Here is a 16,699-nt window from a genome sequence, read left to right on the forward strand (position 1 = left end):
CCCAACAACGGACACCAAACTCTATTTTTACATAAAGTACTAAGAAATAAATGGAACTTTTAGCATATTAATAAGATTTCGAGGAAAAAAAATAACAAAAACTTCAGACACTATTACAATGGATAATAAGCACAGAGACACTTTGATGTCTTGACAAAATGTGTTACACAGTTTTTCAATAGTTATTTTTGAGGTTCTGGGCTTTTAATTGTGTAATGATCAGGTAGTTTTACAATAACAAAAGATTATCACCTGTGTCTTTTGCCTGGTCCAAGTTTTCAGAAATTGTATCAACTTCTACTTTTTCTTCAGGCAACTTTTCTTCTTTCACTTTCTCCAAGGTTTCTGAAAGATCTGCTTTGTCTTTTGCTTGCACATCACGAGAGTCCTTTGCTCTGTCTTTCTCTGTTTTGACCTTAGTGGGCCCTTTTCGTTTATCCAAGTTGCATTTTTCATCTTCGCTCTTTGCTATTAACGAATTAATTAAATTATTTCAATTATTCAGAATATTTTTGTGTACTCTGCCACATTGTCATGCATGTTAATTTAACCTCTCAAATCATTTGCACATCATTACTGAAACTCAGAAAGAGAATTAAGTATGCAGTGGTTACACCACAGGTTAAACTTAGTGCAATACTGAATATATATACACACCCCAATACTTTAGATGTTACTTTTTGGTTTTGATTATCTACACAATTTTGATCTACCTTTAATTTAGACAAGCCTATTCAAAGCTGTACAAATATTACACACAACTTCATAACTGAAACAATTTAATGTAGCTGAAAATATCTGTGACAACTGAACGTGTTACACTGACAAAGATTAGCAAATATCCACAAAAGTTTCCCTGGAACATTATTCCTAAAGTCTGCACAAGAAATATCACATACAGATAATTAACTGTAATTAAAAAAAATGTGTAAGCAATGCAAACACTTACTTGATAGCAATTTTCTGTAATTTGCATTAGTATTTCCTGGCAGTTTGGGCATAAACCTGTGCACATGGGTTTTACTAATCCAGCTCCAGCCACCATATCCTGTTACTCTGTATTCCTCTCCTTTTTGCTTCCAAACCTGTCAATATTTTTAAAATAGTAGCATTAATGATGCTATTTGCTGCATTATTGTTTACATTTAAAAACCAAAGACGAATTTAAAAAGACAAACAAAAAATTTTATTTTACAGACTTTTGAAGTATACTTGAGAAATAATGTACTATCTAAAATTAAAGATACATCTGCTGATAATTCAATTGATTCTATCGTAGTAACATCTAAAAATCTTATTTATTTAATGTAATAGTGAGACTCTACCTAAGAGCTGAAAGATTATAGCAGTTTTTGAATCAATCTAAGTTTGTTACAAGAAGTGCAGAGCAACAAACCACTCCAACAAAAGCAGTCAGTATCATTTGTAGGAGAATATAAGGAGGTTTCTATAGTAGATCCCATCTTATTATAGAACCTTCCAAAGTACAGGTAGTGAATTTTTTGGGAAGAGGGAGGGGAGCACTGGGCAGGGACAGACCTACAGACAGGACTCCAGTGACCATCTAGAACCTTCCAATTGGAAAAGCTGCATCTGGCAGACAAACGTGTCACCTCAGGCTGTCACTGAGAACATCACACACATCAAAGGCAGCTCAGGCCAACATTATGTGGTTGAATTCATGGGCAGGGAGTAACATGAGGACATCAACACAGTTAAGTTGAAAATGCAAACAGAAAAAGAGTCAGAAATCAACCATTTCTGTATTTTCCTTGTTCTTCCCACAGAAGAAAACCTCACCTGGTGTTTGACAGGAAATGTGTACTTCACCCACGTAGCTTGCTGCATGGTTTCTTCTTCCTCTTGTTTCCTCTCTTTTTTTTTCACTTTCTCCTTTTCTTCTCTTTCTATTGCTGTCATTCTGCGTAATCTAACCCACACAGATTTCAGTGCATTTAAGTACAGGATAAGCAAATATAAAAATCCAACAGCACATAGTGCCCCTTTAAATAACTTTAAATATCTGAAGTTAAGAGGAATGCCCAGAATCAAGTTTTATGTATTACTTGCAACAGTGACACCACTTTTTTTGGCTATTCCAGTAAAGCAAACACAGCTGCCTGCAACTGTGTCTAACATCAGACACATCTATTTTCTGCTCCTATGACACCAATGAGAGACAAAAACCAGACTCCACTGAACTTAAGAGTGTTGAAATTTGCTTTTCTACTGCCCCAAAGTTTTGGCACTTTGAGACTGTGGCTCAAATAAAGCAAACACAGGAGCAATGACACTATAAAAATAGTGTCATGACTTAGTGTTGAGAAAAAGCACTTCAAGGGCTGAATGACTGACTCAATTTAAACATAATTCTTACAGGCTTAGAGGAACTAGTAATTGTAAACCAAAGGAAGTTCTCATATTCAAAAATATTTTAATACGTATTAATTTTACCTCGTGTGCCCCAAGGATTCCCTCCAGATGGGCAGCATGACAACTGGTTTAATTGCACACTCCAATATAGCCAGTGCTAGTGCAAATTCTCTGGGCTTGCTGCACATCTGAACAGCCTTAATCCAGTTAGACCTAAAGTGGAAAACAGAGCAAAACCTGAAACATATACATCACTAATACAGTAGACTGTGTTAACAGTTTTAATGGTAGGATAAAGACTCCTATACTGCAATATTTTAGTCAAATGTACAATTCTTTTAGCCATCCACCATAAACACACATTATCTTATATTTTAATATACTGAAGCACTGACTTGAAAAAACAAAGACCGTTTCTTATTAACACTGTTAGCAAAAATGCAAGTGAAACAAGAGGATATGTATTCCCATTTCTTAATTTACCTGTGGGAAGCCCAGTTAGGGTGAAGGAATGATGCTGGGATGTTGTTTTCCAGCTGAATAATAGTGAGCCTCAAGGTGGAGATGGTCAGGACTTTGGAGCCATGCACAGACCCGTTCCACTTGAACTCCCCAGCTGGGGTCAGGCAGAACTTATGGGAGAGGTGTCGCCTCTTGTCGTGGTCCTCCCTGTGCTGGTGCTTGTTCAATGCAAAGGAATTGGTGGCATATTGGTTGTGATAAACTCTGTACTTCCCCTCCTGCCCCAACTTGAAATAATTGTTCATATTTCCTTTAATCACAACGTCCTTCTTGGTGTTCACTCGGGAGACTTCGCCTTGAGAGTTCACCACCAGAACCTTATGGAAGAAAAAACGATTTTAAAGATGCACATTTAAGTTTCCAATATTTCTATTTGCTTATTTATGATTATTTACTTATGATTTAGGCTTCAATTGTCTATCTGTAAAAGAATAAAAATATCCTGCCTCAGTTTGTAGACACAAATAACTGTTTATCCAATATATGTACTCCATCACTGATTGCAAACAGAGTTAGGATATTCCCAGGATCAACTTTAACATTAAAAAAGAGCACTATCCAGGCTCCACAGTCCAAACAGGAACCTGTTTTTCTGCTCTGAATTATGCCTATGGAGGGAGAGAGAGCTTTGGGAAAGCAGCTTCACTAAACTCAGTCAAGCTTTCTGTGCACCCCCTCCTTGGTACATCACACAAATCAGACACAGAGCAAAGCAAACAATTATCTTGGACTTTGAAAACATGACATGGATGAAGTCACTGGTCCAATTTGTTTCTCAAGAAATACACTAAATGCTAACTTCCTCTGGAAAATCAGTTAACAAAAATAAAATTAATACACTAAACAATATGCAACGAACTGCAACGAACTCCCAACAGTCAAACACTTCCTTCCTGGACAAACTGGGTTACTTGAAAAAACCAGAACCAAAACAAACCATCAAAACCCCAACAAACAACTCACAGTGATACAAAACATTTATAGGAGTGAACTGGGTCACTGTCAGATCACTCTGTAGAAAGTAACCAAGAGAGCACAGACAAAGGACAAGGAGAAATAAAGCTTCCTGTGACTTTACATTTTCACCATTTGCTAATCTATTATTACTGCTTTTTATGTACCTCCACTGCCTGCCAAAATCACTTTTTTATTTTTAAATAAAAGTTTATTATTATTTAAATAAATTAGCATTTCTCTAGAACATTTTTTGGTACTCCTTTGAGTTTTCCAAGATGTGCACAAACCTCTCTGGCTTCTTTATATAACTTATTTGCTTCCTGTGCTGCAGCAGCAACCTGCTGATTTTTCATCTGGCTCAGTTTGCTGTCTGGATTCCTCAACCTGGTGAGCATTCGTGTCGAGCCTGGTGTGCCTCTTCCTGCTCCTGGAGAATCACTTCTTTCACCATTAGATTTCTCTCCTGCCCAGGAAAAAAAAAAAAAGGCTTTTAAACTTAAAAACTGGGAGTTTTCTGTTGATGTATAGAAGTTACGACATGAAGGAAAAGAAGTTTAGTGAAAAGATGCATAAAATGAAAGTTGGAGACATTATTATTATTATTATTATGATTATTATTATTACCTATGTCCTCTGAAGTCTGGGATCCCCTCTCTGCATTTTCAGCATCATCCAGAGTCCTGATGGAGTCATTCTGCTCACTGCCACTGCTGTTTTCAACATCTGGCTGTGGAGGTGCAGCAGACCCACTGCTGCTGTTGCTGGGGATCATCTGACCAGTTTCTTCTACAAAAGAACAACTTCCATTTTTAGGTTTTTTTCTTTTCTTTTAAATTGGATCAATGCAATTTTATTAAGCTTTAAAGTTTTCACCAGAAAAAGTCAGATGAACATGTTTTGCTGGATTGGAGGGAAATACTCATAAAATATTCATTCTCTTCAGAGCACTGTATCCCTGAAAGTACTTTTTGTTCTCTTTTGAGCAGTTTCAACTTTTACAGCTCTGAAGAATTGAAATTCATACTGGTGTTTAAGACACATTCATATTTCATCCAAGACAATTTTTTTTCCTACAGATGCACACACACAGAACCCTCTACTGAGGCTTTGTTTTACATTTAGAATTCAGATTTCATAAAATCTGGTCTTCCTGCAGCTGCTGTGATTTTCCCTCTTTTGGCTTTCTTGTGTGTTACCTGTCCCTCAAAGCACAGACCTTTCAGTTCCCCTTGTTTACCACAGAGTGTTTGACTGTCTCGTCTTCAGCTCAGATTTCAGTTCAACTGGCCCCACTGGAAATATCAGCCCTTTCCTTACAGTCTGAGGGGTCTCAATGTGGGTTCTTGCTCCCCAGTTGTCCTTGTTCATGTGTCTTGACACTGTGGGATTATTGTCACCTCACCTGTTGTGCTGCCCCAGAAGGACCTTTGGACTAAACATCAGTGACTTGTAGCTACCTCCAAATAAACCACTCCACATTCCCAGCAAGAACAAGCCCCTGTCCCTCAAACCAGCCATTTCTTCTGGATTTTGTGCTAAAGAGGCACAGTTCAGCTGGTTAAAAACTACAAGATCTTTCTGTTTCCAGAATCCTCCCAAAACATCAGGAATTCTGTTGTTGTTAAGAAAGGTGAGAGAATAAAAACCTGCTTTTTGTGCAATATTCACTCCTAGCAGCAAGATTAATATTCTGGGATTCTTAGAGGATCCTTAACCTGAATGCATCTTCAATTCTGGCTTTGCCCAGTGGCTGACCACCCCTATTTGACCCATTTCCCTTTTTTACTATGAGGAAAGATGGAACTGTTTTCATGCCTGTTTATAGAATGGAAGCACCCAAGCCAGACCTTCATTAATAAAGACTAATATCCAAATTATATTTAACAAGGATGGTGACAGACATTCTTGTCTAACTTTACATTTTACTCTTATTTTCCTCCTCTTTGGAGGGAAAAGCCTCGCTGATCCTAATTCAGTATCCTTCCCTCCCTCTGAAAGGAGAGTCTCAATCTGGAATTTCATAGTAGGAACACAAGCATCATGGTGAATATAGTAAATCAGACACAAGGAAAAACCCTCTCCACACACACTTTCCTACAAAAAAAATAACCCACTAATTTAACTTCCAGAAGCTTTGGAAGGAGAAAAGTACTTGTGAAAGTATAATAAATAAATACATAAGTGAATCTTTAAAATAAAATACAAACCCAGAAATGTGTCTGAAACAAAATTACAGGATATGTATCTTTCCAATTAAACCTCAATTTAACAACTTTAAAAGGGAATAAAAAATATGAGAACAGGCAAAAATATTTGGCCAAGTATCTAAAATATATGGGGTTTGTCTCATGCACTAAGACATTTTCTGTACTAAAAGGGTGTAATATGAGGCTTCCAGATTACAGATTAATCTTAATTTTCATTTTGTCCTCCTGTTAAGAAAGTCTATTACAAGGTTTGGATGCACTGACTTTCACAAGTTCAAGGACTACAATCTGTCTCTGCACAGAAAACTATTTCTGTAGGAGGGAAAACATTTACCACCACTTTTTAAAACATAACACACTGAGTATGGCTACAACACAGATTAGAGCATGTTTAGATTTTGAAGAACTGAAAATAAAATCCCCATCATTTGAACAGTAATCAGTTGTTTAGAACAACACTTGGTTATTTGGTAAATCTTGTACAGAATATAACTCTAAATGTAATAGAAAATAATTCTGAATTAGAGCACTGATAATTTAAGTTACATTCAGTCAAGTCCTGTTTATTCCTAAAGCAAAAGTTTGGTTAGGTTTTTTTAATTCAATAATATATATTATGTCATTTGAATCATGACATGGCAGAACAAAACACATTAAAACACAAGAGCCCCTGTGCTTATAATTCTTCAATCTGTTTAAAATTCCTACCATGACAATTTTAACCTTGAATGAAACTGCTTTCACACTGAATGAAAATGCTTTGTTTGTTAGTCATTTATACAGTAAATGAGAGGTTAAAATAATAAACGAGCCAGCAGCAAATTAGAATTTGAAATAAACTCTGAGAGGACGCTAACAATCATCATGGATCACTATGGAAAAAATAAAATATAAGGAAAATAGAAAATAAAAAGCTTAGCCATAGTCATCTTCAGAAGGCATGGAAACAATGCTCTTGTCACAGAGGATCACGGATTTCAAGCACCAGTTGCAAGAAAATTAACTCTGAAATGTTAATAATGACAACGTAGCAGTAAGGATGGCACTGCAAGCAAACAGCATGAGTGATATACACTGGGAATGGTTTTAGTGGACAAATCAGAGAGAAAAACTTCACAGATTCCCCAAATTACAGAGGCATCGGTAACAGTGCCCTCTGTACCTGAGAGTTCCAGGGGGAGCTCTGGTGCCACCTTCTTCTCTGCCACGTTGTTGCTATCAAGGGTTTCTGACTGACACCCCACGTTCTTCCCTTCAGGGCAACTACTGTCTCCTGCAGAAGGATTTGTGGTGTTGTCATCAGTGCTTGGTGTCACAGAGTTACTTTTATCCCCAACGACTGTTGCCTCTACAGTAAAACCACAACAAAACTTTAGGGATATTCTTTATTATGCCTCAGGATGTCATTTGGCATCATCCACAGAAAGCAACTGCAGCAGCTTTTTGGTTGGTTGATAATGCTGAAAAATATTGAGCTTTTTCCTTTTCTTTCCTTTTGCTATGAGACAGTATTGTCTCAGAATCAAAGAACAAACCCCCTGTGATGAGGAAAAAGTTAAAAATTATGTAATATGGCTTACTATAAACCTGTTGATCACAACCTGTAAGTGCCTCCTGTACCTCAAGGCAGGGGATCTAGAAGCTGTATAGAAGTAGGAAAATTGCTGCAATTACTTAACAAGAAAAACAACTACAACATGCAAGCACAAAGGAACTGTCAAATATCACCTATTACAAAAATATCTTAGAGAATCATACCAAAAAAAAGCATCACATTAACACTTAAAGAAAAGTGAAGCTCTTAACTAAAGATTCACTTCACTGAAATGGAGCTGTTAAAGCACAGTCAGATTTGTTTTACCTTCTGTTTTCTCTTTTTCCACATCTTGCTCATTCTGTGTTTCCTCAATTTTATCTTGGTCTCCTGATTCTTCCTTGTCTCTCTCAGCATCTGTCTGGTCATTATCACCATCACTTTTGGCCTTTTCTCCTTCATCATCTCCTGTGTTTTTATCTTCCACTATTTCTCCTTTTCTTGCTCTGATGATGTCCAAAATTTCATCTACAACAGAAAGTACGTTGTCATCAATAAATAAACAACCACCTGCAGAGCCATAGAGCACAAATAACACTACATAAATCCTGCTTCTGATATAAAATAAATTCAAAGTGCAACATTTATTCCCATTAAAGAAAATATTCTTGCCATTTGCTGCAGAAAGGAAAGACTTGTTGTTGCCCCTTGCTTTGTTTGTGAGGTCTTCTGTCACATCCATGTGCCGATGAACCTCCTCACGCATTTCATCCAGAGTTTTGCATAGGTCAGCTTCCCAGTAGTCTTTGTCCAGGCATTCAATCAACTCTGCCAGCTGGATCTTTGTGCTGTAGTACCAGATTTTCTTATCCTTCTCACTTTCTGAATCTTCCTCTCTGTAGGAGTATTTAAAAAAATATTAATTTTAAAATATCTGGATAAATGACAGAGATTAGTATCAGTCTGCTTTCTGCAGAGAACTATTAGATGCCAATACCTGATTGTGAACAAACAAATCACATGTAGACACCTGTATGCACCCAGTTTAATACTCAATATTCCTTTTTTGCTTCCCTCTCTGTCTTCATTCCCTCAGTTCTCCTGACAGCTTCCTTGGGAAAGCTTCTGAAGAGTCTCCTCAAAACCTGTTAGTCCAATCTGACAAGAAGATTTATTCTCATTATATTTAGTACTACTGTAACCAGTAATTTACTACTAAGTCTCAAACAGTTTGCAATGAAAGAGGGTATGGGTCCAGAATCCCTAATGGGTGGTGTTTGTAACTGCACGTTCAGGAAAGAGCACAGTTAGAAAATTCAAAGAGTACAATGTCACATCCATGAAATATTTTATATTGGCATCTCTACAACATCCACCTGTGAAGCACCAGGAAGGGACAAAAGTCATAATACAATCCTTTGAAAAGATCATGGGATTTCCACTGTTTTTTTCTGGGTTATTCCATGACCCCACAAGCCCAAACAGAACTACTGGAGGCCCACAGTGCCAAAAGCGCCCCAGCAGGGCCACCAGATCTGAGGGAGCTCCATAAATATCTCAGGTAACAGGTTTTCCTGGAGCACTGGAGAGCACAAGGAGAACACTCTGGACTTCAGCCTGGCTTGTTCCGCCCTGTTGAGCAGCAGCAGCAGCTCCAGGCTGGCCCTGAGCCCAACCATTCACCTCCACACCACATCCCAGCGCTCCCAACACCGAGGGGGTGACACTGATTTACCCCCCGGCCTTCACTGTGGAAAGGAATTAAACTCCTGCTGCACTTGCACCACCTGTCAAAGCACTGCAGGCCTGTGGCTCATGGATAATCCTAATCCAAAGTGTCCAAAGGAATGGAAAGCTGAGGGCAGTTTGACAGATTGACCCTTGTGGGGGTTGTTGCAGGTTCCTCTCTCCTGGCTGCCTCTCCGTGGCTTATAAAGATGGTAAAAATTGGCCTCAGGGACTCAGAAACACAAACAGTCCTAAGGCAGCTTCCACAAGGTATTTCTGAAACAACTAATATTTGCAACCCAATCAGGATACTACTGAAATAAGGTGGTTATGAAGCTAATAATGGCAATACTGTTCAAAATTCAACTACTCACTTGTCACAACCATTATCACAAAACAGACTTTTGGTTTTGATGAAAAAAACTGGTTTATTGCAAAGAAATACTCTCATCTCTCTCATAAAGGCATTTGCTCATGAAAAGCAACTCATTCTACTTTACCCATTCATTCCTCTAAACTGCCAACATTCCCTTTGTTTTAACCACACCAACCTGTTACACTTGACAAGTTTTCTCAGAAAACAGCTCATTTCAGGAAGATTGTCCACATACAACATCAAAAAGTAACAGCTGAACACTGACAATCCTTTGACTCTATGGAATATTCTGGGCCTGTGAACTTCCATGTTAAAGAAAAATTACTGTTTAAACCATGTTTCCTCTAAACCAAGAGTTATTTACTAACAACAATAGGAATGACAGCGCTTTTATTATTGGTGGTGAACAAAAGCCACAGCAAAGGAAGATAAAGGCAAACACCCAAAAACCAAGATGGAAAGGGGGATGAGAATGCAAGAATAGAGCCTTATACAGCCAGAGAAAATAAAAGGATGAAACAAAATGGGAATGTATCCCTTCTGAGCTTTCCCTGGCAAATTTCCAAGGGAAGTGGCAAGTGCAGGACCCCGGCTGAGCGGGGATTGTAAGGCTGCCCTGCTCCTGACAAACGGGACTGCAGAATATGATGCTGTTTATTTCTTAACTCACCAAAAGGGGAACTTTAACCTTTCATTTTGAACGCCTACAGGATTATTTGCTAGAGAAATAATGCCATTTATACATCTTCTTATGTGACCTAGATATGCAACAATGTGAATGCTTTATATGGAATCACAGAGTCACTTGAGTTGGAAAAAACATATAAGATTAAATCTGACCGTATATTCCCATCACTCCATGAGGGAAGGCTGTGCCTAGACCCATTTCCCAGACAAGCAGCTCAGGTACAGAGGTTTCTACACCTTGCTTCAATTTTGATGGGGATCATCCAAGTGTTTTCTTATTTTCATCCTTCTCCCCCCTGTCCAGCAAATCCATGCTAAGGCATCCAGGATGTGTGTTTGTGTCACCTGAACAGCCCAAGCAGCATCTGGCTTTTCCTGTTCCTTCAGACCTTTCTATTCTAGTGTTACAAGGTTCCATTGGACTGCAAAGCAATTAGCTGCTGTCTTTAATTTCCCTGGATAACTCAAGAGAAAGCCTTCAGCACCAGGAAAGGTTTGCAGGCCAATAAACCCCAGGGCTCATGAGAAGAGCAGAGACACCAGAGCACCAAGAGTGTCCTGCAGAAAGCACCTGGAGCCAATCCTTCCATGTGTGATTCCAGTCCTGCCCTTAAAGAACTGCTCAGACAATGTTCTAGAAGCAGACAATGAGGTTATCCAAGAGTATTTTAATACCCTTCTGCTTCATTTATCTCAGGGTTTGAGCAGAGTTTGTTTTGAACTGAAGGCTCTCACAATCTTAGCAGGAGAATTTCAGGAATTAGTTTTCTCTTGACAAAGCACAGGCAGAAAATGAAATGGCACAAGCTGGCTGGTCTGTGCTTCCACCAAACTCATCTCTGGCCAGACGTCTTGTCAAGACTCAGCTGCCTGCCAGGGGAAGCCTTGGAGGATGCAGCAGAAATCATTCCATGCAATCCATTCTGGCCAAGTTAGTTAAGATTTAAATTAACAATTAAATGATTTATGCTAACTTTCCTTGACCATCTTGTTGCATTTGCTAAAGGGACACTACTTATACCCTCGGAGGAAATCAGGGGGGCTGTCATAAAGAGAAGATGGAAAGATCCAGGGCTGCACAAGGACTGATTCCCACTGTTTTTCTCGGACGAGCCAGACGGATTTGCCAGCTCGGTGCTGCACAGGTCCAGTGAGTCTCCAGGGGACTCAGCTGAGTCACATACAATGTGTGAGGCCAAGGAGGGAGAAAAGGATCACATGAGCATTTCCTACCTCTTTCAGCCTCCTTGGCTGCCAGGAACTATTCCCCAGCAGGCTGCAGAGACTGATAAAAACAACACCACAGAAGATGCTCGAACTTTCAAGTAATAGTGAAATAGTAGTAGTAGTAGTAGTAGATACAGCCCTTCCTAAACTCCATGCTGATACAATTAGAAACTGAGGAATTCAGTTAATTGTTTAAAGCAAACATTCATTCAAATGAAGACCCAAACCCTTGTTAATTAACTGGAGAAAATAGAGGAGGACCCACTAAGAACATAAACAGCATGACAAATCTGGCTGCAAAAACGCTGAAGCTGCTTTTGACTGTCGAGGAAGATCCACACAACTCAGGAATAACAATGTGTGCCCTATTTCTGCTATCAAAATGAAAGCCACACACTGTTTCATTATCTTCTTCCACAGACACTTGATAAATCCAAAGCATCTCAATATTTATAGAAAGATAACTGGTTAAAACGCTGCAGGAGTTTACTGGGACAATGCGAGTCCAAGTCCTAAATTTTCAGAGTTGTTAACTTGCAGAAATAATCTTCACAAGTAAAACAAATACAATTGACCCAGAGGCATCAGCCTTAATTTGTAAACAGCTTGAAACAAAAACCTCAGGCATTTTCTCTTGCCCTTTTTTTTTGGGTTTGTTTTAATCTTGTTGATATTTGTTCATGGGCATTCATGAGGAGAACCCCCTCAGTGGCCACTTCTCCATCTTTGTAAAAGAGAAGAGATGGAAAAGAGAAACAAAAACACAATGAAGGGCTTAAACAAGACTTCCATCACTCAGCAAGTGATGGAAATAAAAGTATCAGAGAACAACAAGTCTACAAAACCCTTTAAAAGGTGACAAAACCAGTGGTATGATGGATTTATGATATTTAAAGGGGGAGAGGGGAGAAGAAGTAAAAAGCCCTAAAAACCCTTTTGAAAAACAAGCCCACCAAGAATTTAGGATTTCAGCTCTTTAATCCCCCTGGGCAAGATATCAAATGGGTATTTGTGCAGATTATTTTTAGATCTATTAGTTTCCCCTGATATATTTGATCACATGGCACTGGGGAATACATTCTATTCATTTTAATAAAGTTGATATGATAATATTACTTCATGAATCTCAGGTTTTAGCATTTGGCAGTCATCTTTTAAGTTATTCTTCAGTTATCCAAGACATCAGGGGTGGTTTGGTCTTTTTCAGTGTGTAACTATATATATATATATCTGTCTATATGTGCAAAATGGTTGGGTTTGCAACACAAAGTGCTTACTGAATTCAAAGGGCATTAAAAACTGCAAGTACAGAGTTTAATATCCACATGAGTTACTAAAGTTGAATTCCCCTGGAAATTAGTTGTGTAGTACATACTTTTATCCCCCTATGAACTGGTTTTAGTACAGTTTTAAGGCACATTGTCCATAAATTTAATTATGTCAAAGTTCCCTGAGAAGTCCAGAGGAATTGGCTGATTCTGTTCATCTCACACTGCCCTGTTCAAGCACTGCTGCTGCCCATCTGCCAGAACCAGCTTCATCAAACCCGATTTATTATTCCTGAAACAAATAATTTGCCCACAGAACTCCTAACAGGAATGCCAAAATGCTGTTTTTTTAAAAAACTGAATACATTTAACCTTTGAAGATGCCTCTTGTAGTGCAGTTAAAATTACTACCAATGTGAGAAACAACCCTCACATGTGCAAATATCAAAGGATCACGAAGCACCTGCAAGACTTATTTTAGTTTAAAACATGTTCAGGTATTGCCTGTATCAAAACCTTCTGAATATCAAACACTCCACTTCACTGGGAAAAAAAACATTGTTTCAAAGATCAAGTTTAGTTAAAAATAATTACCAATCTGCTACATACAGGGAGGAAACAAAGTCTGCCTATTTATCTTAAAATCACCTCTTGAGTGAGTGACTCTCGATTTTTTTATGTGAATTCCCAGAGCTCTGCCAGCACAGTAGAGTAGTGAAGACAAACTCATCTTCAGAGCAGCTTTGCCCTGAAGAGTTTGAGAGGAAAGACACAAAAACCATACACAGAGGAGACCATAAGTTATTAAAGCACAAGTAAGTAGAGCAAAAAATAATCCCAGCTCTGTGTCCTTCACAACCAGGCTTTTTGTGAAAAAAAATCAAACTTTCAACACATTTTCTGGAAACAGAAGGTAGAAAATTCTGTCTGAGGCAAAGAATTGGGATCTCAACAGCTTCAGGTTGCCCGTCACATCCTGGGGAACCATCTGAATGATCCACCACTTACTGCAGAGCACGTGACTGAGTACAAACATGAAGTGTAGAGATAAAAAAAAGATAAGAGTATAAAAGATGCCCTGCCTCCTTTAAAAGATCATTTGAAACTACTGTGGCATTTATAGTATAGAGAAACTAAAAATGATCAAACGTGCACTCTTTTTTTACAAGTGTGAAAGGAGAACACAGGGAACAAAGAGCAGCAATAATTAATACTTAAAGCATCAGAGCCCCACATTTTGAAGGACTACCAGGAGACCTTAGAAGTGTCTTCTTTGCAAGATGTAACACCATCAACAGTCCCTTTTAAAGACACTGGTTACTGTCTTAATATTCCCTGTGACCTGTTTGGTACGAAATTCTGTCAAGGTACCCAGTTGTGGCTTATTTTCTCCACACTGAATGGAAAGCTTTTAAGAAATCTAGTAAAATCTCTATTTCTCATGAAGTAACAATACCATTGATGTCACTTAAACATTATTTCTCCTCTGTTATGAGAACAATTAGATAATAACTGTCTTTCATTAAAAAACCCCCAATCTTTAGCTATTTTCTTGTGAAACTCCAGAAGTGCTTTTATAATTTCAGATTCAACTTTTCAAGTAAAAAATAACAGGGCACAATGCCCTCACTAAGAAGGGTTTGATTACTCATAATGTTTTGAGATACATTTGCATCTGAAGACCAACCAGTAAGAGTAAAGTGTGTGAAACACAGGAAGCAGTTCCCTTGAAGACAGGTATGCCTTGCTATTTTGACTTTGTTTACACTGCAGAAGTGTTCAATGCAGCATTTCCTGCATTTCTATGGTGAATATCTTGGAATGCCTCTAAAAATTCAGGTTCAAAAGTATCAAACCAGCAGCTGGCAGCCAAACACCACCCAAGCAATGATACACCACAACCTGTCATAAAAAGAGTTCAACTTCTCTTCAGTAACTTCTGCAAGAAACTGGAGGGTTCTCATGAAAATTCCCTTCCTTTTCCTCACATTCATGTGTTTTAAGCACATTAATGTTAAGCATGAGGTCTTGGTTGTTCTTGCTTTTGATATATGGATTATAAGAATATTAATTTTGGATAAATATGATGGATTAATTACACAGTCTTTAGCAACCTGCTAAGAGAACAGCAAGCAATGGATTTACCTAAAGAAAGAACAGCTTTAAGATGGCAACAGCAACTTACAGTATGTATTGAAGCACATCCAACACAATATGACTGTTCAGAAATTATTAGTTTACTCACATGATGATCCTCCTGTTCAGGAACCAGTATTTCCTCCTGTGCCTGTCGTATCCAATGGGTTCATGTCGGATGTAGGGCTTGTTTTTTTGGATTTCAGCAACACAGTCAGTCACTCCAGGCACCTTGTGTGCCACACAGACCTCACACTGCCACTCGTCCTCGGGCACCTCCTCCAGAGGGGGTTTCACACACTCCAGGTGATACACGGCCGAGCAGGTCTCACAGCACAGCAAATCCCCGAGTTTGTGACAAACCCTACAGTGATCATCGTACTGAATGACACCTTCTGACATTAACTCCTCCCGTGCAATGTTTGTGGTAAGGAACTGATCCACTAAGAACTGCAGGACTTTGATTTTATTCTCTACTGGTCCATAAGGATAGTCCTCTGTCTCTTGGTAAGGAAGAACATGATGGTATTCCTTGTCACTCTCACAATAAACCCGCAGGACCTCTGGCCACGTCATTCCATCTATGAAATACAAAGTGGAATTAACGCTATCTTTGAGGTCAGCAGGTCCAAAGGTAGTATTTGAAGTGTCTTCTTCACGTAAAACTGCTTTTAAAAGCACTATGTGCATCTCTGCCATAAGTGTGCACTGCTCTTGACTTACCAGAGCAGCACAGAAGTCCTCAAAACGAAAAGGAGAGAGGCGTAAAACAGTGCCAAAGTTCCTTAGTACCTCATAGATGGCAATAACATTCATTATATGCTCACTAGGCACCATTAAGTCCTCTGAGGATTTAGGAAACTCCAAGGGTGGGATATCTTTTTCTTCCAGTATTGGAGAGCGAGGACGATGTGCTCTTTGTCTTCTCCTACCTGGAAAAAAACCCAAACAGCCAACAGTCAGGTCAACATGTTTAAACATCAATGACTGTCTCACACTGTAAACTATTGTAAATTAAGGATTCGGAATCTTCACAGTTACATAAGTGTGACAACTCAGCCAATAATCCCAGATATCTCAAGTTTTGCTTTAGACACCAAGAGCAGTTGCATTTCCTTTATAATACACATCTACTAAATCTTTAAAATGACATCTAGAAATTTAATTGTTGGAATTACTTAGAATGAAAGACATTTCCCTCAGCCAAAAAAATAATAATTTAGAAATTCTTCTCATTTTTCTTCAGCATGACTTGTTTCAACTCGAAGCACCAAGCTCCAAACAGCAGATACTTTGTACTAAAATACTGCAAGCTCTTCTCCTATCCAGGAAAGCTCATTTCAAGCAGATGTCTTAGGACATCGATTTCAAACAGATGAAAATACAAAAGAGAACCTAAAGCACTTTGTCCACTGCTTTCTAACTAGGATATTTCACCTAGATATCTACAAGCCACAAACAAAAGTTAAATGTGATGTTTTATGAAAATATTTCAAAAATTCCTGATTTCTGAAAACAAAACAAAACAAAACAAACAAACAAAGCAACCAACCCAAAAAAACCCCAATCCACTCTCATGCTTCAATAAAACAGGAGCAATATCCACAGAATAAGAGGCAAAATTATGGAAGGGCAAAGCTTAACACAAAAAGCTAAACTAAAGAGCTGTTTTACTACCTAAAAG

At 38.5% G+C, this 16,699-nt stretch overlaps 1 protein-coding gene across 16 annotated transcripts in view; it reads right to left on the reverse strand.

Annotated features, from left to right (window-relative positions):
- Nucleotides 1–16,699, reverse strand: part of BPTF (bromodomain PHD finger transcription factor) — a 61,914-nt gene that overhangs the window by 34,323 nt on the left and 10,892 nt on the right. For 13 of the 16 annotated variants that reach the window (XR_004360278.1, XM_032706523.1, XM_032706522.1 and 10 more), the window contains exons 2-12: nucleotides 15,125–15,947; nucleotides 8,266–8,489; nucleotides 7,921–8,121; nucleotides 7,222–7,407; nucleotides 4,477–4,638; nucleotides 4,140–4,315; nucleotides 2,857–3,212; nucleotides 2,455–2,586; nucleotides 1,801–1,930; nucleotides 950–1,085; nucleotides 253–468 (exon numbers count right to left, since the gene is read on the reverse strand). Coding sequence is in view for 15 of the 16 variants with exons in the window: in XM_032706523.1 (XP_032562414.1) it covers nucleotides 253–468; nucleotides 950–1,085; nucleotides 1,801–1,930; nucleotides 2,455–2,586; nucleotides 2,857–3,212; nucleotides 4,140–4,315; nucleotides 4,477–4,638; nucleotides 7,222–7,407; nucleotides 7,921–8,121; nucleotides 8,266–8,489; nucleotides 15,125–15,947 (2,742 nt within the window). In the remaining variant the exon portion in view is untranslated. Of the gene's footprint in view, nucleotides 1–252; nucleotides 469–949; nucleotides 1,086–1,800; nucleotides 1,931–2,454; nucleotides 2,587–2,856; nucleotides 3,213–4,139; nucleotides 4,316–4,476; nucleotides 4,639–7,221; nucleotides 7,408–7,920; nucleotides 8,122–8,265; nucleotides 8,490–15,124; nucleotides 15,948–16,699 lie in introns of those variants that run through there. The other 3 variants (XM_032706537.1, XM_032706529.1, XM_032706532.1) reach the window with 3 other exon arrangements.

The sequence above is a fragment of the Chiroxiphia lanceolata genome, chromosome 19 (assembly GCF_009829145.1).
Source record: "Chiroxiphia lanceolata isolate bChiLan1 chromosome 19, bChiLan1.pri, whole genome shotgun sequence".
In the NCBI taxonomy this organism is placed as follows: domain Eukaryota; kingdom Metazoa; phylum Chordata; class Aves; order Passeriformes; family Pipridae; genus Chiroxiphia; species Chiroxiphia lanceolata.